The following is a 23,486-nucleotide window of genomic DNA, read 5'->3' as shown; positions in this document are numbered from 1 at the left end:
AGCGGATGAAACTTGATACTTTATTCTCATTTATACTCCAATTTTCAGAGAACTTTTTTGAGTGTTTGTTGGGGAGCATTTAAAAAATTTTCATTATATTTTTAAATTTAATTTTAGTTATTGTTATTAAACTTTTGAAACAAAACTGATCTAATAGTCCCATTTGCTAACCTAAACCATTTATTAAGAGCTGGTGGTCATTGGGCCAGACACTATAAATTTCCTGCCTAACAACCACCTCCCTTTCTATTCCCTGGTAACAAAACCATCATTTTGTGTAGTGCCCCATGATCTTAAAGGTAGAATGAATCTTCCCCAGTCACAGTGGTGAATCTTGATAATGGTAAGTCTATCCCCATTGCCCATAGCTGGTTTGGGAATATGCATATAGAACATTTCTAAACACTGAGCTAGGAAGTCTGATATGGTCTACCAGGAGTCCTTGATGAGGTCCCGCATCTCCAACTTTCTTAGTCATCTAGTGCTGCTATAACAGAAATACCACAAGTGGATGGCTTTAACAAAGAGAAATTTATTTTCTCACAGTCTAGGAGATTACAAGTCCAAATTCAGCGCTTTCTCTGTGGGCTCTGGAGGAAGGTCTTTGTCCTCAATATTCCCCTGGCTGAGGAGCTTCTCAGGTGTGGGGACCCCAGTTCAAAGGACACACTTTTCTCCTGGCACTGCTTTCTTGGTGGTATGAGGTCCCCAACTCTTTGCTTCTTCCCTTTCCTTTTATCCCTTTACACTGGATCAGGGAGGTGGCCTGAGTAAGGGTGGTGTTACAATCCCACCCTAATCCTCCTAACATAAAATTACAATCACAAAATGGAGGACAACCACACAATACTGGGAATCATGGCCTAACCAAGTTGATGCATTTTTTTTTAAGTAATTTTTATTGTGTTTTAAGTGAAAGTTTACAAATCAAGTCAGTTTCTCACACAAAAACCCATATACACCTTGCTATACACTCCCAATTACTCTCCCCCTAATGAGACAGCCTGCTCTCTCCTTCCACTCTCTTTTCCTGTCCTTTTTGTCAGCTCCTAACCCCCTCCACCCTCTCATCTCCACTCCAGGTAGGAGATGCCAACATAGTCTCAAGTGTCCACCTGATCCAAGAAGCTCACTCCTCACCAGCATCCCTCTCCAACCCATTGTCCAGTCCAATCCATGTCTGAAGAGTTGGCTTCGGGAATGGTCCCTGTCCTGGGCCAACAGAAGGCCTGGGGGCCATGACCACCGGGGTCCTTCCAGTCTCAGTCGGACCATTAAGTCTGGTCTTATGAGAATTTGGGGTCTGCATCCCACTGCTCTCCTGCTCCCTCAGGGGTTCTCTGTTGTGTTCTCTGTCAGGGCAGTCATTGGCTGTAGCCAGGCACCATCTAGTTCTTTTGGTCTCAGGATGATGTAGTCGCTGGTTCATGTGGCCCTTTCTGTCTCTTGGACTCGTAATCACCTTGTGTCCTTGGTGTTCTTCATTCTCCTTTGATCCAGGTGGGCTGAGACCAACTGACGCATCTTAGAAGGCTGTTTGCTAGCGTTTAAGACCCCAGACGCCACTCTTCAAAGTGGGATGCAGAATGTTTTCTTAATAGATTTTATTATGTCAATTGACTTAGATGTCCCCTGAAACCATGGTCCCCAGACCCCTGCCCCTGCTACACTGGCCTTCGAGGCATTCAGTTTATTCAGGAAACTTCTTTCCTTTTGGTTTAGTCCAATTGTGCTGACCTCCCCTGTATTGTGTGCTGTCTTTCCCTTCACCTAAAGTAGTTCTTATCTACTATCTAATTAGTGAATACCCCCTCGCACCCTCCCTCCCTCCTCCCTCTCGTAACCACAAAAGAATGTTTTCTTCTCAGTTTAAACTATTTCTCAAGTTCTTATAATAGTGGTCTTATATAATATTCATCCTTTTGCAACTGACTAATTTCACTCAGCATAATGCCTTCCAGGTTCCTCCATGTTATGAAATGTTTCACAGATTCCTCACTGTTCTTTATTGATGCGTAGTATTCCATTGTGTGAATATACTATAATTTCTTTATCCATTCGTCAGTTGATGGGCACCTTGGTTGCTGCCATGTTTTTGCTATTGTAAACAGTGCTGCAATAAACATGGGTGTGCATATATTTGTTCAGGTAAAGGCTCTTATTTCTCTAGGGTATATTCCAGGGAGTGGGATTTCTGGATTGTATGGTAGTTCTATTTCTAACTTTTTAAGGAAGTGCCAAATAAATTTCCGAAGTGGTTGTACCATTTGACATTCCCACCAGAAGTATAGAAGTGTTCCAATCTCTCCACAGCCTCTCCAACATTTATTATTTTGTGTTTTTTGGATTAATGCCAGCCTTGTTGGAGTGAGATGAAATCTCACTGTAGTTTTGATCTGCATTTCTCTAATGGCTAATGATCGTGAACATTTCCTCATATATCTGTCAGCTACCTGAATGTCTTCTTTAGTGAAGTGTCTATTCATATCTTTTGCCCATTTTTTAATTGGGTTATTTGTCTTTTTACAGCTGAGTTTTTGCAGTATCGTGTAGATTTTAGAGATCAGGCGCTGATCAGAAATGTCATAGCTAAGAACTTTTTCCCAGTCTGTAAGTAGTCTTTTGACTCTTTTGGTGAAGTCTTTGGATGAGCATAAGTGTTTGATTTTTAGGAGCTCCCAGTTATCTAGTTTTTCTTCAATGTTCTTTATAATGTTTTCTATACTGTTTATGCCATGGATTAGAGCTCCTAACGTTGTCCCTATTTTTTCTTCCATGATCTTTATTGTTTTAGATTTTATATTTAGGTCTTTGATCCATTTTGAGTTAGTTTTTGTGCATGGAGTGAGGTATGGGTCTAGTTTCTTTTTCTTTCAGAAAAATGTTTGTTAAAAAGACTGTCTTTTCCCCATTTAACTGTTTTGGGGCCTTAAGTTGACACATATTTTTAGAGGAACAAAATTCAATCCTTGACACCAACTAAGGACCAAGCTAGAAATGAGTTGCCACTGACCTTCTCATTTTGAAATGATCAGTGCTTTCAATATATAAGCCATTCTGGGTTGGGTATTGATTACAAGCTGCTGTAAAATGTTATAACTGATGTATGTTAAAATACTTAATTTGCCTAATTTTGTATGTCTTTTATATTATTATTCCTGCATTAAATATGAAGTAATTGAGTCAGATATATTTCTCAAGGTTATAGAACTCCAAGGTATTTCAGAGGGTACTGTACTCACCATTACTGACCCGCACATTTGGAAACCTATGTATACTGAAATGGGTTCTGGTCCATAAAATGGCAACAAGACATACAGCAATATTATTCCCAAGCTGAATTTTATCAAAGCAATCAGGATCTGGATAACCTAGAAATGATGACAAAAGTAAAAACCAATTATCCACCACAGATATGGTGCCTAAGTCAACCTTTCTCCAACCACTGAGCTACTTTTCTTCTCAATCATTTGGCATAGTCAGATATGCTTCTTGATAGTCTCTTGTCATTTTTTTTCCATATAAAGAACTGTGAATATAGTAACTTACCAGTTTTATCTCTTGAGATATCTATTTTTACTCCAGGAATTTCAGTGTAAAAATAGACTGTGCCAGGACTTGCTCAGAGACACTGTACCAGTGCCCACAATGACAACCCACTATGTCTTAGGTAGTCTTAAGACAACTGTTGCTCTCCTTTTCACATGCTCAGAGAGGGGAGAAACAAGAGTGAGAAATAAAGTCTTCTAGCAAGGATAGGTAACCTGAAGAAAGAAGAGTCCATACTAGGGAAGAAGAGAAAAAAGCACATATGACATGTTCTTGGCATCTGGAACCTGAAGCCATGACTGTGAGGACAGAGGTAAAAAATTAAGAGTGTTTGAGTACAATTGTCCCATGACATTAAAAAGAATTCAAAGTGTCCACAATGACTTTGTCCCAGTGCTTTGAAACCAGAGTTACAGATAAACTTTTACACTTGCTGTCCTTCCACTAGCACTTTACACTCTTCATTACTTTTGGGAAAATACACCTAAGGTGTCAGAGGGGAAAGGCACGACAGATATAAGAGTTTTCATCATCTGCAGAGCAGAACTAGCTGAGAAAGTGACTCAGAGAGAGATACAAAAAATAGGCAGCCATCAGGTGTCAAGAAGGCTTGTGGAGTGGACACCATCTAATCCACACATGGCCTTTTCTTTTGCTGCTTTTCCATGTGGAAGTTAAATATGTTTATCATGGATGACCCACATGGATTAGAAGCATGATGTCACAGAATATTCTGCCTTTTTTTTTTCAAGTTTTAAGGGCCCAAACATCAAATACTGCTGTCCTGAAGGTCAGTTGATGTGACATGAGACTTGTAGGAGAGAGTATCTCTCATTAAGTCTGATCAGTTTTGAGTTTACTACATTATTAGTCTTTTCCCAGAAATGCACCTGACTTACCCCAAGGTCCTTGAGTACCCCCCTCAAGAATTTCTCTGCCTGTCCTGCCTGGGATACATCAGAGTCATCCCCTGGTGTGGTCTGTTGCGATCTCAGTGGGGTCGTCATGACAGCAAAAATGTGCTACAATAAGAAACATAATTCAGTATGAGGTCCTGGAAATGACAGAAGAGGGGCATTTTGAGACAGGCTCCTCCATAAGACAGTCTCTGGTCTGCATTCCTTGACTAAGCTATAACAGCTGTTAGGACATTCCGTATGTTAAAGACGGAAGTTATTTCCACATCTCTGATTTGCTCTTTCTTGGGGTGGGAGGAAAGAGGGGATTACATGATTCCTGAGAGTATGATACTCATTTTGCCATGTGGTTAGTGTTTCTGCCTGTCTATCTTTTCTACTTTGATTCAAAGATTGTTCGGAAGAGTCAAGGTTGTCTTCTCCTTCCTGCTGTCGTGGAATAAACTAGACACATGTACAAATGATGTGAGGGTGGTATCTGACCTCCTCTAACTTCACAAGGTGGAAGGAGAATCAAGATCAACAGTCCAAGGCTGATTTGTATGAATTGGAGTTTAGACATGCTTCCTCTCTCAGCTATCTTTACCTATTCTGACATCAACCACCCCTCCCATGACACTCTTTACTTCTCTGCTGGGTTCAATAATTCATTGCAATGACCACACAGAACTCACAGACAATACTTACAATTATAAGATTTATTAGGGAAGTAAGAGTTACAAATTTATGCTCCAGAACACTCAGGACACAGTTCTTCCTTCAGGGCTGCCTCTTCCCAGTCATGCTCACAGACATGCCTCTCCCTGACCCTCAGCCTCTGCCTAGAGGCACTCAGTTTTCTCTGTGGGCTGGGATGCCATCACACTGTCTCCTGTTGCCGAGTCTCTGCTGCAGGCTCTGTGCCGCCAATTCTTTCTGTCTTCAGTGTTACACCTCTTTTTCTGTCTGTGTCTCTTGGTTCCATAAGCTTCTCAGTGCAGGGGTCCTGGGTCCAAAAGATGTGCTGGATCCTGGTTTTTCTTCCTTGAGGTGATGAAATCTTCTCTCTGCTCTGGAATTTGCTCTCTTTTAAGGCAAAACTGACCAGTCCCCTTAGTGGGCCACAATTATCTTATTTGAATGGTCCCAGTCACTTGGGTGGGATTTACAAGACCATAGCCAGAAAGGCCACAAAAAATCAATCCATCCCACCGCAGCAAAGGACTAGGCAAAGGAAGGTCAGGGGGAGCTCTTCTTTCTGTTATAGACTCTGCTTTGATGATAACTGAGTTTGTAAAGTAGGTTATATATTAAATGCTGTTCAGTAATGTGATGGTTAAGGTCATGTATCAACTTGACTGGGCCATGACTTTCAGTGTTTTGGCTGTCGTGTGATGTTGTAATCACTTCTTTTTTGATATTTGATATGTGATTATCCCCATTATGGGATCTGCTGTGAGTAGCCAGTCACTTTAAGGGGAGTTTCCTTGGGTGTGGCCTGCATTGAGTGTGGGCAGATGTTCTGGCAGGGCTTGGGAGCTTTTGGTTGTCCTGGATCCTGCAGCTGGCTCCTGTTAGTCTGACCTCCAGTTCTTAGGGCTTGAGCTAGCAGCTTACCTGTGGTCTTGCCTGCCAATCTTGGGATTCATTAATCTTCACAGCCTGTGAGCAACAGCCTTACTCCCCAACCTACCAATCTTGGATTTGCCAGCCCCTGCAACTACATGAAACAGGAAAAGGTTCTATCCTGAGCAATTGGCTTGGGACATTATAGCCTCTACAACTGCATGAGCCATTTCCCTTGATATAAATCTCTTTCTGTATATATTCTTTTTTACTTGCTCTTAAATGTCGAGCTGCTAAAGCAAAAGGAGGAAATGATGAAGCAAAAGAACTGAACAGAACATTTCAAAGGGCAGCTCGAGAAAACAAAGTATTGTAATGATATGTGCAAAGAGCTGGAGTTAGAAAAACAAAAGGGAAGAACACGCTTGGCATTTCTCAAGCTGAAAGAACTAAAGAAAAAATTCAAGCCTTGAGTTGTAATAGTGAAGGATTCTATGGGGAAAATAATAAATGATGCAGGAAGCATCAAAAAAAGATGGCATGAATACACAGAGTCATTACAGCAAAAAGAATTGGTCAACGTTCAACCGTTTCAAGAGGTAGCATATGGTCAGGATCTGAAGGTACTGAAGGAAGAAGACCAAGCTGCACTGAAGGCACTGGCCACAAACAAGTCTGTAGGAATTGAACTGAATATCAATTGTGATATTTTAACAAATGGATGCAGTGCTGGAAGTGTTCACTCATGTATGTTAAGAAATTTGAAAGACAGCTACCTGGCCAACTGACTGGAAGAGATCCATATTTATGCCTATTCACAAGAAAGGTGACCCAAATGAATGTGGAAATTATATAATAATATTATTAATATCACACACAAGCAAAATTTTGCTGAAGATCATTCAAAAGTGGCTGTAGCTGTATACCGACAGGAACTGCCAGAAATTCAAGCCAGGTTCAGAAGTGGATGGGGAAACAGAGACATCATTCCGGATGTCAGATGGATCCTAGCTGAAAGCAGAGAATACCGGAATGATGTTTACATGTGTTTTATTGACTATGCAAAGGCATTCCGCTGTGTGGATCATAGCAAATTATGGATAACATTGAGAAGAATGAGTATTCCAGAACACTCAATCATGCTCATGAGGACCCTGTACATAAACCAAGAGGCAGTTGTTCGGGCAGAACAAGGAGATACTGAGTGGTTTAAAGTCAGGAAAGTTGTGCGTCAGGGTTGTATCTTTTCACCATACTTATTTAACCTGTATGCTGAGCAAATAATACGAGAAGCTGGAGAACATGAAGAAGAATGGGGCATCAGGATTGGAGGAAGACTCATTAACAACCTGCCATATGCAGATGACACAACCTTGCTTGCTGAAAGTGCAGAGAACTTGAAGCACTTACTAATGAAGATCAAAGACCACAGCCTTCAGTAGGGATTACACCTCAACATAAATAAAACAGAAATCCTCACAACTGGACCAATAAGCAACATCATGATAAACAGAGAAAAGATTGAAGTTGTCAAGGATTTCATTTTACTTGGATCCACAATCAACACCTGTGGAAGCAGTCGAGAAATCAGAAGACATATTGCTTTGGAGAAATCTGCTGCAGACGACCTCTTTGAAGTCTTGAAAAGCAGGGATGTCACTTTAAAGACTGAGGTGCACCTGACTCAAGCCATAATATTTTCAATCACATTATGTGTATGCAAAAGCTAGGCAATGGACAAGGAAGACCAAAGAAGAATTAATGCCTTTGAATGATGATGTTGGCGAAGCATATTGAATATACCATGGACTCGCTCATAAAGAATGAACAAATCTGTTTTGGAAGAAGTGCAACCAGAATGCTTCTTAGAAGCAAGGATGGTGAGACTGCATCTTACATACTTTGGATATGTTATCAGGAGGGATCAGTCCCTGGAGAAGGACATCATGCTTGGTAAAGCACAGGGTCAGTGGAAAAGAGCAAGACCCTCAATGAGATGAATTGACACAGTGGCTGCAACAATGTGCTCAAACATAACAACAACTGTGAGCACGGCACAGGACAGGGCAGTGTTTTGTTCTCTTGTACACAGTGTTGCTATGAGTCAGAACCAACTCCATGGCACCTAACAGCAACAATAGTAACTACTTATATACTTACATGCTTTACTGGTTTTGCTTCTCTAGAGAATCCAGTCTAAGACAAGTAGGCATAGGAGCCTTGGTGGAGCAATGATTAAAGTACTCAGCCACTAACCAAAATGTAAGTGGTTTGAACCCACCAGCTGCTCTGTGAGAGAAAGATGTGGTAGTCTGCTTCTGTAAAGATTACAGCTTTGGAAAACCTATGGGGCAGTTCTGCTCTGTCTATAGGGTCACCATAAGTTGGAATCAACACAACAGTAGTGGGTGAGTATGTGTATTCAGACTGAACTGTACATTTGAGCATCCCCTGGGCAGAATAAGGTATCTAGGTTTTAGAGGGAAGGGTAGAATAAATAAGGGCCTTCATTAAAATTTTTTTTTTTTTTCATTTTAGTCTTAAATCTAATTCACAAACTCTAATCCATTTTGATTGGGGAGAACTATCTGTTCTTAAATTCAAGTTATTATAATAAAGCTCATAATTCTACCTCCATTTAGCAGCTTCTTCCAGAGGGGAAGAGCATTAACTTTGACTTCTAACATTTGAAGACTTAAACAGAAAATATCTAGCCTTCCTCAAAATTTCTCTTTCACGCAAAGAAAGTAATGCAGCACAATGAGATGTAGAGAAGGTTATTTTGGATCTGTATAATTTGCCCCTAATATAGAGTAGCAAAAGCTAAAGGTAACAAAAGCCATAAAAGAGCTACAGAAAACTCCAGTGTCTTCTCTTAGTGGAAGGCCCCATAATTAACTCAGTTGCTCATGTTAATAACCTAGGAGTTCATCACTGATTCCTTCTGTTACTTACCTTCTGTGTCTGATCAATCATGTTCTTCTGATTCTACCTTACAACCAGTTTTCATTTCTATGCACTTCTCCCACCTCTCCAGACCAAGACACTTCCCCACCCCTATTTCTTAGGAATATTTCCTTAGCTTCCCAGCGTTGTACTATGTCTACTCATGGCCCTGTATGGATACTTCTTTCCCATTCTGTAGCCAGATTTGTTGTTTTAAAAGTCAGAGACAGTGTTGTTAAAACGCATTGCTGCAAGTTGATTTTAATTCACTGTGATTCTATTGGGCAAAGTAGAACTGCCCCACAGCATATCCAATTCTGTATATCTTTAAGGAAGCAGTCTGCCACATCCTTCCTCCATGGATCAGCTGGTGGGTCCAAAGTGTCAACCTTCCAGTTAGGAGGTGAGTACTTAATTTCTGTGCCACCAGGGCTCCTGACAATAGTGTCACCCTCTTTAATCCTCCATTGGCATTTCATTGCTCTTATTATAAAGTTAAAAATTTTAGGGTTGTTGAGAGGAGTACCTCTGCTAACTTAGCCCATTTCTGTTAGCCTAAACTTAACTTCAGTGTCTTCCCTTTTTATTTTCAAAGCCCTGAATATATTTGACTCATTTCAGTTCATCCAAATCAGCAATCTCTCTCAACATTTGCACGTGTTGAACCTATTGCTAGGAATGTTCTACCCCTTCCACAGGTGCCTTGCAACAAAAGCCCACCTCAGCATCTGTTCCTTCTCATTCACTGATGGTATTACATTCACTCTGCTTTCTCTCAGACGCAACTCCACGCCACCCCGACTTCTCGTAAATGGCCTACTCAAGCTATGATATTGACAGTGGTTTAAGAAACCTCAGTTATTTCTCCCTTGCACTCTAGAACCAAAATTGTTGTTTATGAAATTCTTTTTTTCCTCAAATGTGAAGAAACTTCTACATTCATCTCTCAGGCAGACCTTCAAATCAAGGATTTAGGAATTGTAGGGCCTCTCTTATCAAATGCTCTTGATGGTCTTTTTTCTGTATTTAATGTCTCTTTTCCCAGGACAGTGATATTATATCCAAATAGTGCTTCCAAGTGACTCTGTGGTCTTGCTATACTTCTTTCATTCATGCGTCTGTCAGTTTGTTGTACTGTGGGTATTTGCGTGTTGCTGTGATGCTGGGAGCTAGGCCACCAGCATTCAAATACCAACAGGATTACCAATAGCGTGCAGGTTTCAGCTGAGCTTCCAGACTAAACAGGCCAAGAAGAGGGACCCAGCAGCATACTTCTGAAAAGAATTAGCCAGTGAAAACCTTATGAATAGTGGTGGAACACTGTCTGATATAGGGCCAGAAGATAAGTCCCTCAGGTTGGAATGCAGTCAAAATACGACTGGGGAAGGGCTGCCTCCTTGAAGGAGAGTTAACCTTAATGAGGTGGGTAGAGCCAAGCTTCTGGGACCTTCATCTGCTGATGTGGCATGACTCAGAACAAAAAGAAATAGCTGGAACCATCCACTAAAAATTGGAACATGTACAAAGTATAAATCTAGGAAAATTGAAAGTTGTAAAAAATGAGATGGAACACATAAACATCTGTATCTGAGGCATTAGTGAGCTGAAATGGACTGGCATTGGCCATTTTGAATCAGACAATCATATGGTCTACTATGCTGAGAATGACAACTTGAAGAGGAATGGAGTTGCATTTATTGTCAAAAAGAACATTTCAAGATTTATCACATAGTACAACGCTGTCAGTGATAGAATAGCAACCATATGCCTACAAGGAAGACTAGTTAATACTACTATGATTCAGATTATGCACAAACAACTAATGCCAAAGATGAAGAAATTGAAGATTTTTACCAATTTCTGCAGTCTGAAATTGACTGAACATGAAACAAGTATGCATTGATAATTACTGATGATTTGAATGAGAAAGCTGGAAACAAAGAAGAAGGATCTGTAGTTAGAATATATGGCCATGGTGATGGCAATGATGCCAGAGATTACATGAAAGAATTTGGCAAGACCAATGATATCCTCATTGCTAAAACCTTTTTTCACAAACATAAATGGTGACTATACAAGTGGACCTCAACATATGGAATAAGCAGGAAGCAAATCGACTGCGTGTGTGGAAACAGACGATGGAAAAAATATCATCAGTCAGAACAAGGCCAGGGCCAACTGTGGAAAAGCCCATCAATTGCTCCTACGTAAGTTCAAGTCGAAACTGAAGAAAATCAGAACAAGTCCACAAGAGCTAAATTACGACATCGAGTATATCCCACCTGAATTTGGAGACCATCTCAAGTATAGTTTTGGCACATGGAACACGAATGACTGAAGACCAGATGAGTTGTAGAATGACATTAAGGACATCATACATGAAGAAAGCAAGAGGTCATTAAAAAGACAAGAAAGAAAGAGCAACATGGGTGTCCGAAGGGACTCTGAAACTTGCTCTTGAACCTTGGATAGGTAAAGCAAAAGGGAGAAATGATGAAGTAAAGGGGCTGAACAGAAGATTTCAAAGGGTGGCTTGAGAAGACTAATGTAAATTATTATACTGATATGTGCAAAGAGCTGGAGGTAGAAAATCAAAAGGAAGAACACAGTTGGCATTTCTCAAGCTGAAAGAACTGAAGAAAAAAACTCAAGCCTCGAGTTGCAATGTCATAGGATTCTATGGGAAAAGTATTAAATGATGCAGGAAGCATCGAAAGAAGATGGAAGGAACACAGAGTCACTATACCAAAAAGAATTGGTGGATGTTCTACCATTTCAGGAGGTAGCGTATGATCAGGAACACATGGTAGTGAAGGAAAAAGTCCAAGCTGCACAGAAGGTACTGGTGAAAAACAAGCCTCCAGGAATTGAGAGAGTACTAATTGAGATCTTTCAACAAAGTGATGCAGTGCTGGAAGTGCTCACTGCTGTATACCAAGAAATTAAAAGACAACTACTTGGCCAACTGCCTGGAAGAGACCCATGTTTATTCCTATTCCCAAGAAAGGTGATCCTACTCAATGTGGAAATTATTGAACAATACCATTAACAACACATGGAAGTAACATTTTACTGAAGATCATTCAAAAGCGGCTGTAGCAGTATATCAACAGGGACTTGCCAGAAATTCAAGCCAGATTCAGAAGAGGATGTGGAACCAGGAATATCATTGCTGATGACAGATCCATCCTGGCTGAAAGCAGAGATTATTAGAAAGTTGTTTACCTGTGTTTTATTGACTATGCAAAGGTGTTAGACTGTGTGGATCATAATAAACTATGGATAACATTGCAGAGAATGGTGATTCCAGAACAGTTAATTGTGCTCATGGGGAACCTGTACATAGATCAAGAGATAGTCATTCCAACAGAACAATGGGATACTGCATGGTTAAAATCAGGAATGGTATAAATCAGGGTTTGTCTTTTCATCATAACTATTCATACCTATTCTGAATGCTGAGGAAATAATTCAAAAGGCTGGAGTTTATGAAGAAGAATGGGGTATCAGGATTGGAGGAAAACTCATTAACAACCTGCATCTTGCAGATGACACAACCTCGTTTGCTGAATGTGAGGAGGACTTGAAGCGCTTACTGATGAAGATCAAAGACCACAGCCTTCAGTATGGATTGCACCTCAACATAAAGAAAACAAAAATCCTCACAACTGGACCAATAAACAATATCATGATAAATGGAGAAAAGATAGAAGTTGTTAAGTGTTTCATTTTACTGGGCTCTACAATCAACACCCATGGAAGCAGCAGTCAAGAAATCAGAGGATGCATTGCATTGTTTAAATCTTATAAAAGATCTCTTTAAAGTGTTGAAAAGCAAAGATGTCACCTTGAAGACTAAGGTGCGCCTGACCCAAGCCATGGTATTTTCAATCAACTCATATACATGGGAAAGCTGGACAATGAATAAAGAACGCCTAAGACGAATTGATATCTTTGAATTGTGGTGTTGGTGAAGAATACTGAATACATCGTGGACTGCTCAGCTTCCCTATATTCAACTACCCAGGACACCAAAACAGCAGAGAATATTGGATGGACATGAAGGACATTTCTTCCAGATTAGGAAATAACCTGAACACTAGTCTTGTCACATTATCTGAGATGTATATTGGCTATTCACATCTATAGTGACTTCCCCTACCCCCACTTTTATGAACCTTCCCTTTTCCCCATTCTCTTTAGAAAAGACTGCTCCCAAACACCCCAAACGTACCTGTAAAGGGGCACTGGAATCATCCCAAACTGAAGTCAAAAAGTAGCCTCATCCTCTCTCATTCCACTTCAAGAATCCTAGGACCAACCAATGAGAAAACCGTAAGACCAAAAGTCTAGGAGGGTAAGCCCCTGGACCTACATTTCCTCAAGCCTATGGTGTTGGCTGTGTGTCTGACAAGTGCTGGAAGAGGCTCTGAGCAAGTGCTTCCCGGTTCTCCTGCCCAGATACCACCACCCTCCCCAACTCCACGCCTCTTCAGCTTTAGATCTGCACTTTTCTTCTATCAGCTTTTCTAAATCTCAAAGGCTGAGAATTTCTGAGAAGCACAACTACTTCCTTTTTTATGTTGGAAGTGCTAACTAATTTTGTGTCCGTCATATGGTTGTGGAGTACTGGGTTGCATAGTGTTTAAGGACTCAGCCTTTAATTAAAAAGGTCAACAGTTCAAATCCACCAGCCACTCCTTGGAAACCCTATGGGGCAGTTCTGTCTATTGTGAAATTTGCTGAGCAAGCAGTGGCTGCCCATGCATACAGTGTTTTATATGTAATAATAGTGGTTAGTATATGGATGTCAGTGGTTGAGCATTCTCTGTGTGCTATACTCTGCTCCAAGATTTTTACACAAGCAGAAGAATTTAATGGTATTTATAATCCAGTTTAAAAGTATCCTTTTTACAATTTCACGTTTTCTTAAATATGGAGAGAACTATGTTTCACCATTTTGTAAACTATTTGACCCTTAGTCAAGTAGGCAGCATATTGATTAATAGTGTTGCATTGTAACCATGGGTGTGAGGAGTTTCTAGTTGATTTTTATCAGCTTGCCAGCATTGTTTTATTGGCAGCAATGAGACTGGTGATTTGCAGCTGCCTTTTTTTTTTTTTTTTTCAATGAGACTCCCAGAACTCTCTGACATGGGAGCTGGTTATATAGCCAGAAATATGCTTATATGGACAACCAGGCATAAAAAACCCTGGCCAACAAGGTGCTCTGTTGGGTTCCTGATTAGAGACAAAGTATACATGACAGAGATAAAGTGTGGACAGTTGGAACTCATGCCTGACCTTTCTGGACCCCTTACTGTCAGGCAGCCTGGTATGATTATCCTTCCTTTCATTCTGGAGCTAGATTGTATCATTTTCCTACAATAAACCATAGATTTGTAAGCATTGTCATGTTGAATTCTGTGAGTCCTCTTTTGAAATCGAGCCCTGTCTAACTGCCACAAGGAGCCTGAGTGGTGCAAGCTGTTTGTAATCGGCTGCTAATGCAAAGGTTGCCAATTTGGAACCACCCAGCAGAACTGCAGAAGGAAGACCTGGCTATCTGTTTCTATAAAGATTACAGCTGAGAAAACCCTACGCAGCTCAGTTCTCCTCTGTAGCACATGGGGTAGCCGTGAGTCGCTAAGGAATTATTTATGAAAGGATGGTTCTGAGAAAGGGGTTGGAAATAAACTTGATATTGGAATGGTTGCTGAGCCATCTTTGGTATAAAATGGAAATGACAGTACCTTGATCTCAGCAGCTAGCAGAAGGAACTATGCAAGTAATGGAAGTAACAATAAAGACGTCTACAAGCAGGGCTCATCTGCCCGTGTAAATATACATTCAGCAGTGCTGTGCTCCCTGTAAAGAAGCCAAAAACAGGAGAATATCAGTTTGTGCAGGACTTACATGCACTCAATCAGGTAACTGAGGAACTGCCCCCTATAGTTTCAAACCCTTATGCCCTGCTAAGCTCCCTGTCTCCAGACTATGCCTGGTTGACTGTCCTAGATCTGAAGGATGCCTTCCTCTAGCCCCTGAATCTCAGGAAATATTTGTCTTTGAATGGGAGGAATCCTATTGGGGGAGAGAAAACAATATTGCTGGACTGTTCGCTCTCAGGGTTCAAAAATAGCCCCACCCTGTTTGGAACAGCCCTGGCAAAAGGATCTCTGGGGTCTACAGATGGTTCAGGGTCTCCATCTTCAACATGTACATGGCCTCCTTGTCCCTAGTCCTACCAAAGAAGACTCAGATGAAAACACAATTCTACCTTAGAACTTTCTAGCCCAGGCCACTTATCGAGTATCTGCTGCCAAGGCTTAGATCTCACAACAAAAGGCAATTTACCTAGGTTCCAGAGTTCTCAGGGTCAATGGACCCTGCTTCCAGAGTGCAAGCAAGCAGTCCTCCAGATCTCCACCCTGACAACTCAAAGACAACTTCCAGGCTTTCTAAGTAAGGCTGGTTTTTACAGGATTTAGATTCCAAACTTTAGGTTAATGACAAAGCCTCTCTACGAAACCACTTGAGGAAAGGACTCTGGCCCTTTCGAATGGGTGGACGATCATCAACAAGCCTTTCTGAAAATCAAGGAAAAGCTAGCCTCTGCTGCAGTACTTGGACTTCCAGACCCCAGAAAGCACTTTGAAATATAAGTACATGAAATGGGGGGAGTTGCAGCAGAGGTCTTAACTCCACAACTGGGTCCTTGAAAAAGACCAGTAGCATATTTTTCTAAACTTCTAGATCTAGTTCCTCAGGGATGGCCACCTGTCTTAGGGAGGTAGCAGTGACTTGCTTCCTTTAACTGAAGCTGAACAGTTTACCTTAGGTCAGCCTGTGACTGTGTTTGTGCCTCATGCAGTTCTCACCATACTGGAGCAGGAAGGTAGGTACTGGCTCACAGCAGGCCAAATGGCTCACTACCAAGCCCAGCTCCTGGACAGACCAGAGGTCACGCTCAACGTAACTTCACCCTGAACTCAGCCAGCCTGTTGCCAACAAATCCTGCAGGTGAGCCGGCTCATGACTTCCTCCAAGCCCTTGAAGGAGTCTATTCCAACAGGCTGGACATGTTCCACCAGCCCATTTCAAATTCAGACTTAACCCTCTATAACTTCCAAAAACAGCCCCAAATTACACTATTAGAGATCTCAAACAAACAGCTTGAATGGAGAGCAACAATAGATTTTCAGAAATGGCCCTTATAAAATAGAGAAAACATTAAAAGCTACAAAACGGCACCTTAGTAAAATCATTCCCAGGTTCAGCCCGCCTACAAAGATCAGAAGCGACGACAGATCTCATGTCACCTCACAAATTACAGAAAAAGTCTCTAATCTTTTAAGAATCAGCTGGAACTCTCACTGAGCCTGGAGACCACAGTTAAACAGAAAAGTTGAAAAGATAAATCACACATAAAAAACCAAATTGCCAAAGTCTGTCGAGAAACAAAAATAACCTGGTCCCAAGCTTTGCCCTTAGCCCTCTTGTGAGCGTGGGTCACCCCAGAAGCTGGCTCAAATTGAGCCCTTGGAAATCATGTATGGAAAACCATTTCTTAACAATTACTTGCCTTCAAGAATATTCAGGTTTGTCACCGGGGAGCTCACTGTCCAAAAATATTGGTTGTCTCTGCCTGGTGTCCTATCTTCTATTCACCGACATGTTTTCAGCCTTTAGAAATAATCTGGTGATGCCCAGCTTCACCCATTCTAGCCTGGTGACCAAGCTCTGCTGAAAACCTGGAAAGTGGAGCCCCTTGAGCCCCAGTGGACTGGACCATACACTGTCCTTTTAGCCACCCACTTGGCAGTTAAACTCAACAACATCAGAGCTTGGGTTGATCACACTCGCCTCAAACCTGCACCGTCCCCAGAAATTCCTCTGCAATGAGAACAACCTCAACAAAACAACTGGACCTACAAGCCTGTGCAGGACTTAAAATACCTGTTTAAAAAGAAAACAAAGCTAATGCCTAATCTGTGTCCCTCCAACCAGGAGACCCTCCATCTGGATTGTGCTCTTAATGTTTACATTGCCCTTACTGTCTTGACAATCACTGTGTTCTCTTTTTACAGCAGCTAAAAACTCTGTCTGATTGGTGGTCATGGATACCTTCCCTGTTTCCCAGTTTCCACTGGCTCTGGCTCCTTGTTAATCTGCTGATAATTCTTTTACTAATCTGTCTGTTTTTGCCCTGTCTCTTAAATTGTCTTACCAGGTTCATTCAAAATCACCTAACAACTGTGAACTTCCTGATGCTTCAGATGTCTGATTGCGTTCCCCTTAACTCAACAAACCTCAGATCCTACAATGCACAGACCTATACCAGTCAGCAAGCTCAAAATTTCCGGGGGTCTGGGCCACCACCTACATAAAGATCTATCTTCAAGATTGAAGACCCTGAAAACCAGAGGAAGGAATGTAACTGACAGGGTTAAACCGTTCCTTGTCCTCCCATCACCCCCCCATCACCTCCCCGAGGCCTGTGAGTTCCTGATAAGACATTTCTGTGTAATAACTGTTTCTGCATAACATCACAAAGTCGTCTTAAATGATTCTTTGGTTAAATGCTTCTTTGCTCAAGCCCTCTTCACTACCCACAAAAAGACCCCTCAATTTGGACATCAGCAATAAGCTGTAAATCTGGCCTTAGATAAACTTCATGTGTCTTACCCCCAGCCATCATATTGCACCACCACTGCACCCCCATACATGTTAATTAGTTCCTGAAATTGCCCCCTATTCCCCAAAAATTCATAAATTATGCTTAGGTCCCTATCCCAAACCCTATAACTGCCCTAGAATCCCCAACCTAGGGAAGCTTGATTTGAGAATTACTCTCCAAGCTCCTCACGTGACTGACTTCCAATAAAGTCCACTTTCTCTTTCTCAAAGGCCTGGTATCTCTCAATTGACTTGAAGGGATGCACCTTGCAGGACCTATTCCCCTCAGGTTACACAGTTGTTGGGTGGGTTTGAATCACCAACCTTTCAGTTACCAGACAAGTGGTTAACCATTGCACTATCAGGACTGCTTCTTGGCCAGTGTAGTAAATAGTAATTTACATTTCTGACCTTTACAGGAAGGAAACTTCAGGGAAATCAAGGGACCCCTGCTGAACACATATGTTCAATGACAACAAAACAAGCGATTTTTTTTTTCCTGTTTATTACATTCAAAACTACCTACATTTCAGGGAACTCAAGCTTAGCTGTTTTGTATTGACTGGACTTGATATACTGTCATAAAGATCAATTTTCTGGCAAATATTTTAGCATTTTTTTCTGAGAAGTCAATAGATGTCTATATCCAGGGTCAAAAGTCATTTTGGAGAGTGTTCTTGGATTTACTCTTGTCACTGCAAGGCAGGAAAAGCACGCTATAGAAGAAACAATATATGTTAGCTCTTCAGACCTCACTCAGATTCAATTCAATATATATATTTCTTTTGATGCCATTTCCTCCAAACTTTGTATACAGAACTCTTAGTTACTCCAAGACTAATAGAACACATTATTAAGCTCTTCAAATAATTGCTCTTTTTTAGCCTAATATTCACTTTCTATAAGAAATTTTCAGATAAATCAAAACAATTTAGTTACTTCAGACCATGGTTGTGGTAGGGGGATGTTCCATAGGATTTGATTCAACAATATATTTTTATATCTTTTAGGGAGGAAAGAATTTTAAGATCACAAGGAGTGAAAATTGGAGAATATGGCGCTTGTTGTGTGCTATTGAGTCCACTCTGACTCATAGCAGCCCTATAGAACCAAGTAGAACTGTCCCAGAGTGTTTCCTAGCCTGTAATCTTTTCAGTAGATTGCCAGATCTTGTCTTCTGAGGAGCTTCTGGTGGGTTCCAACAACTGATCTTTCAGTTAGCATCAGAGTGCATAACCATTGCACCAACAGGGTTCCTAATAGGATACTTACTGAATCATGCAAATGCACTTTACCAAGTCAAGGCTGTTATAGGAGACTTGTGGCTGTGGCAGAAAGTGTTTCTGACTAGAGAGGTGACAACCCAAGTTCCAGTAACCTGAACACAGCCACAAAGTCATGAATATTATCAAAACACCTCACAAGTGTATCTCATGACTAAATGGTTCCTTCTCCCAGTCTTGTCAACACAGTTCAACACAGCTCAGAAGTTGAGGTACACCAGGCAAAATCAGTGAGGCCAGCCAGCATACTCACCCCCGGAAGTCAGAGTGGCCTGTTTCCACCAAAGCACAGTAGCAAGCACAGCAAGACAGAACTCCAGCACAGTGAAAATCAGCATCATAGACATCACTCTCTGAAAGCCAGGAAGTAAAAGGTCAGTGGTGCTTAAGGCAACCAACCTTCATGTCTTGATGGGAGGTGACTATGGAGACAAAGCCTGCCTCATACTTGAGAGAAAGAAGTGAGGATACTACTAGGAAGAGAAAACTGCTCATTCCAAGCCCAGCAACTGGCTCGAGTCAATGAGAAATTTGTTCATTGATCTTCTTGAGAGGAAGGGGTGGGATATAGTAATTAAGTCAATTAACCCGCTTTATATACTTGTGTTGACAGCAATTACATCAATTGAATCATTTTATACGTTTGTATCTTATCTTTCTGTGACATATCTGGTTCTGATCATATGTTACTTAGCGAGGAGCAGAGCAAGCATAAGAACTAACCCCCAGGACTGAGAAGAAACAGCTCTCAGTCTAGCCTCATCTTTGCCACTTAAATAGTTGGTGATCCTGGGGCAAGACTCTCTATTTCTCTAGTTTCTGTCTCCTCCTTTGTCAAATGTGCATAGAAATATTTCCTTCATAGAGATTTGTGAGGGTTCCAAGAGGATAAGATTGTACGAGCCTTTGGTAAAAGTGGGTATCTTCTAAATTATCTTAATCCCTTTGGAAGAACTTCCTGGGCCTTTCTTGATGGTAGTTACAGTAAGAAAGAATAATCAAGGCAGCAAACTGCCAAAACGGCTAACTACTCAAACTAACTCCCCCGCAAGAAACAAAACACTACATCCAGAGCTTGAGTTCTACTCTTTCTGTTCCAAGGCATCCTTCATGCAGAACTGGCCACCTAATAGAACAGGGGAGGCAATGTGACTGCACAAACCTCTAGTTTATGTACACACAGGTAAGGAAGAAATGTACCTTATCTACATTGTCCCAGCAAACAAGCTCAATACAATCCCTCTTATTTGTTGTTGTTGTCAGGTGCCATTGAGTAGGTTCCAACTCATGGCGACCTTATGAACAACAGAACTATACTGTCCCGTTCTGCACCATTTTCACAATAGTTGTTGTGCTTGAGCCCATTGTTGCGTTCACTGTGTCAATCCACGTCTTTGAGAGTCTTCCTCTTTTTCAATGACCCTCTACTTTACCAGGCATGATGTCCTTCTCCAGGGACTGATCCTTCCTGATAACATCCAAAGTATGTGAGACAAAGTCTTGTCATCCTTGATTCAAAGGAGTATTCTGGCTGCACTTCTTTCAAAACAGATTTGTTCATTATTCTGGCAGTCCATGGTATATTCAGTATTCTTTGCAAATGCCATAATTCAAAGGCATCAGTTCTTCTTTGGTCTTCCTTATTCATTATCCAGCTTCCACATGCATATGAGGCAAGTGAAAATACTATGGCTTGGGTTAGGCACACCTTAGTCCTCGAAGTGATATCTTTGCTTTTTTATTTTAGCACTTTGAAGAGGTGTTTTGCAGCAGATTTCTCTAATGCAATATGTGCCTTGATTTCTTGACTGCTGCTTCCATGGACTTTGATTATGGATTCCAGTAAAATGAAATCCTAGACAACTTCAGTATTTTCTCCACTTATCTTATTGATCCACTTGTAAGGATTTTTGTTTTCTTTATTTTGAGGTACAATCCATACTGAAGGCTGTAGTGTTTGATCTTCATCAGCAAGTGCTTCAAGTCCTGTTCGCTTTCAGCAAGCTAAGTTGTGCCAGCTGCATTTCACAGGTTGTTAATCAGTCTTCAGTCCTGATGCTGTGTTCTTCTTCACATAGTTCAGCTTCTCAGACTGTATGATTAGCATGAGTCCTAGCTATTTTAATTATGTTTTCTTTTTTTCTAGACATTACCTGTTAGTACTTTCAATCCTTACAAAAACCCTGCATGTCATTCAGTTAGTTATTAAAATAATATAATAGTTATGGAAACTCCTAGTCAGAAAGTGTGTTATGAATGGAAATAATACACACTTTACATATATGATAGTGTAGAGTTAACGCTGAAGAAATATTTCAGTTATAATTATTACTAAGCTGAATTCACACAATGGGAAGCTGTAGAATAAGGGTTTGGCCCAGCTGTCTCAGGATCTGAAGCTTTTGTAGAAATTCACTAAATCCTGAGACCGCTTCCTATCCTACTTTCATCCTGACAATGGCAGTTTTGTGTTTCAGTTTATTCAGTCTGAGAGGCAACTATATGTGATAGTATGAGAACATAACCATAAACCTAGGTTGAAGGTCACCTGTTAGCTTTAACGATTGATTTGACTCTGGTATAGGCTGAAGAGCTCAGCTTAGATCTCTTTTCCCTGCACTACTCTTAGCCCATGGACTCCCCAGTTTGCATAAGGTCTGAGAACATCTGAAGATACAAGTGCTCTGCCCCCACTGGTTATGGGACTTTGGGTAAGTAAATCACCAAAATCATGCAGTTAGAAAACAGTAGAAACAGTGAAAACCAGATATTCATTCTTCCTGTCCATTCTATTTTCAGAATGTTCTAGTGTCACTTAACTGCTCTCAAGGAGTTTCTAGGCAAATAACACCTCTGATATGGTCACAGCAAGGGAGTTGTGAGCTGAGAAAGTCTTTCTGCATTGCCTACCTGTCCCTGTAGACCAGCCCGTAGGTTCCAGCAGAGCTCTCAGAAGTCCCCAGGAGACTTTAGCTCTGGATTCTCATACCATCCTGCCAGCATTTCCTACTTGTCTTCATCTCCTGAAACCTCTCGTTCTTTCTTAGTCCAGTGTTTATGGATACACAGGAAGTCACGCCCGTGATAAGTACAGATTGCAGTTTTGTGAACCATGCCTCCACTTCCTTTTTTACTGAACTCCTAGCACCCCCAGACATATCACAAATAGAACAAACTAAAGATTGGAAGAAAATTGAAGTCGCACAGCCATATGTGTGAATTGCCATCCCAATACTTATCATCTCCTTATTATTAGATGAGTCTGCATTCTTCCTGGAGACTCAGTTTCTTAATCTGTTAAATAGGATAATAATACTGACACTGAAGAGTTGCTATCCATAATGCAATAAAAATACCTATGCTGCTTTCAAGGGGTACTCAAAAATATATAGCTAAATGTGGCTGGATGGCATCAATGGTTAAGTGCTCCACTGCTAGCTGAAAGGTTGGTGATTTGAACCCATCCAGAGGTGCTTCAGAAGAGAGGCCTGGCCATATGCTTCTGAAAGGTGTCTTAGACATCTAATGCTCCTATAACAGAAATACCACAAGTGGGTGGCTTTAACAAAGATAAATCTATTTTCTCACAGCCTAGTGGCTAGAAGTCCAAATTCAGGGCATCAGCTCCAGGGGGAGGCTTTCTCTCTCCAGTGACTCTGGAGGAAGGTCCTTCTCCTCAATCTTCCCCTGGACTAGGAGCTTCTCCACGTAGGAACTCTAGGTCCAAAGGACGCATTCTGCTCCTAGTGCTTCTTTCTTGTGATATGAGGTCCCCATCTCTCTGCTTCCTTTTCCTTTTATCTCTTGCATGATAAACGGTGGTACACACCACACCCCAGGGAAACTCCCTTTACATAGGATCAGGGATGTGACCTGAACAAGGGTCTTACACCCCACCCTAATTCTCTTTAACCACAGGTAGAGATCACGATTTATAACACATAGAAAAATCACAAAATGGAGGACAACCACACAATACTGGTAATCATGGCCTAACCAAGTTGACACATATTTTGGGGAGACACAATTCAATCCTTGACAAAAAGTCACAGCCTTAAAAACTCTGTGGAGCAATTCTACTCTGCACAAAAGGGGTGGCCATGAGTTGGGATTGACTTCATGGAAGCGAATAACAAAAAACTATAAAATAGTAATATTGATAATAATAATATTATTGATAAATAATGTTCAACAATATATAGCTAATAATAGTAATGGAGCCCTGGTGGCACAGTGGTTTAGAGTTCAGTAGCTAACCAAAAGGTCGGTAGGTTGAATCCACCAACAGGTTCTTGGAAAACCAACGGGGAAGGTCTACTGTGCCCTATAGAGTCACTATGAGTCAAAACCCTCTCAATGGAAACAGGTTTTTCTTGTTTGTTCATTTAATAATAGTAATAATGACTATATTGCTTTCAAGAAGCACTCAATAATATCTAGCTAATAAAATTAATAATAAAATATAAAAAACAATTTATATATATATATATTTTTCCAGTTCCTCAGGCCTTTCAGAATTCACTGCTTCTAATGGGTTGAATTATGTCCTCTAAAATTATGTGTTGTA

The 23,486-nt window shown here is 41.0% G+C and overlaps 1 protein-coding gene across 4 annotated transcripts in view; it reads right to left on the bottom strand.

Moving 5' to 3' along the window:
• LOC104846812 (membrane-spanning 4-domains subfamily A member 4A-like) overlaps positions 1-22,110 on the bottom strand; it is a 39,910-nt gene extending 17,800 nt beyond the window's left edge. The window contains exons 1-5 of one of the 4 annotated variants that reach the window (XR_010322424.1): positions 21,830-22,110; positions 14,711-14,825; positions 13,192-13,268; positions 4,449-4,571; positions 3,243-3,371 (exon numbers count right to left, since the gene is read on the bottom strand). Coding sequence is in view for 1 of the 4 variants with exons in the window: in XM_023559717.2 (XP_023415485.1) it covers positions 3,243-3,371; positions 4,449-4,556 (237 nt within the window). In the remaining 3 variants the exon portion in view is untranslated. Of the gene's footprint in view, positions 1-3,242; positions 3,372-4,448; positions 4,572-13,191; positions 13,695-14,710; positions 14,826-21,829 lie in introns of those variants that run through there. The other 3 variants (XR_010322422.1, XM_023559717.2, XR_010322423.1) reach the window with 3 other exon arrangements.
• Positions 22,111-23,486: the final 1,376 nt, after the last annotated feature.

Source organism: Loxodonta africana, chromosome 7 (assembly GCF_030014295.1).
Source record: "Loxodonta africana isolate mLoxAfr1 chromosome 7, mLoxAfr1.hap2, whole genome shotgun sequence".
NCBI lineage: Eukaryota > Metazoa > Chordata > Mammalia > Proboscidea > Elephantidae > Loxodonta > Loxodonta africana.
This window is presented reverse-complemented; position numbering and strand designations above follow the sequence as displayed.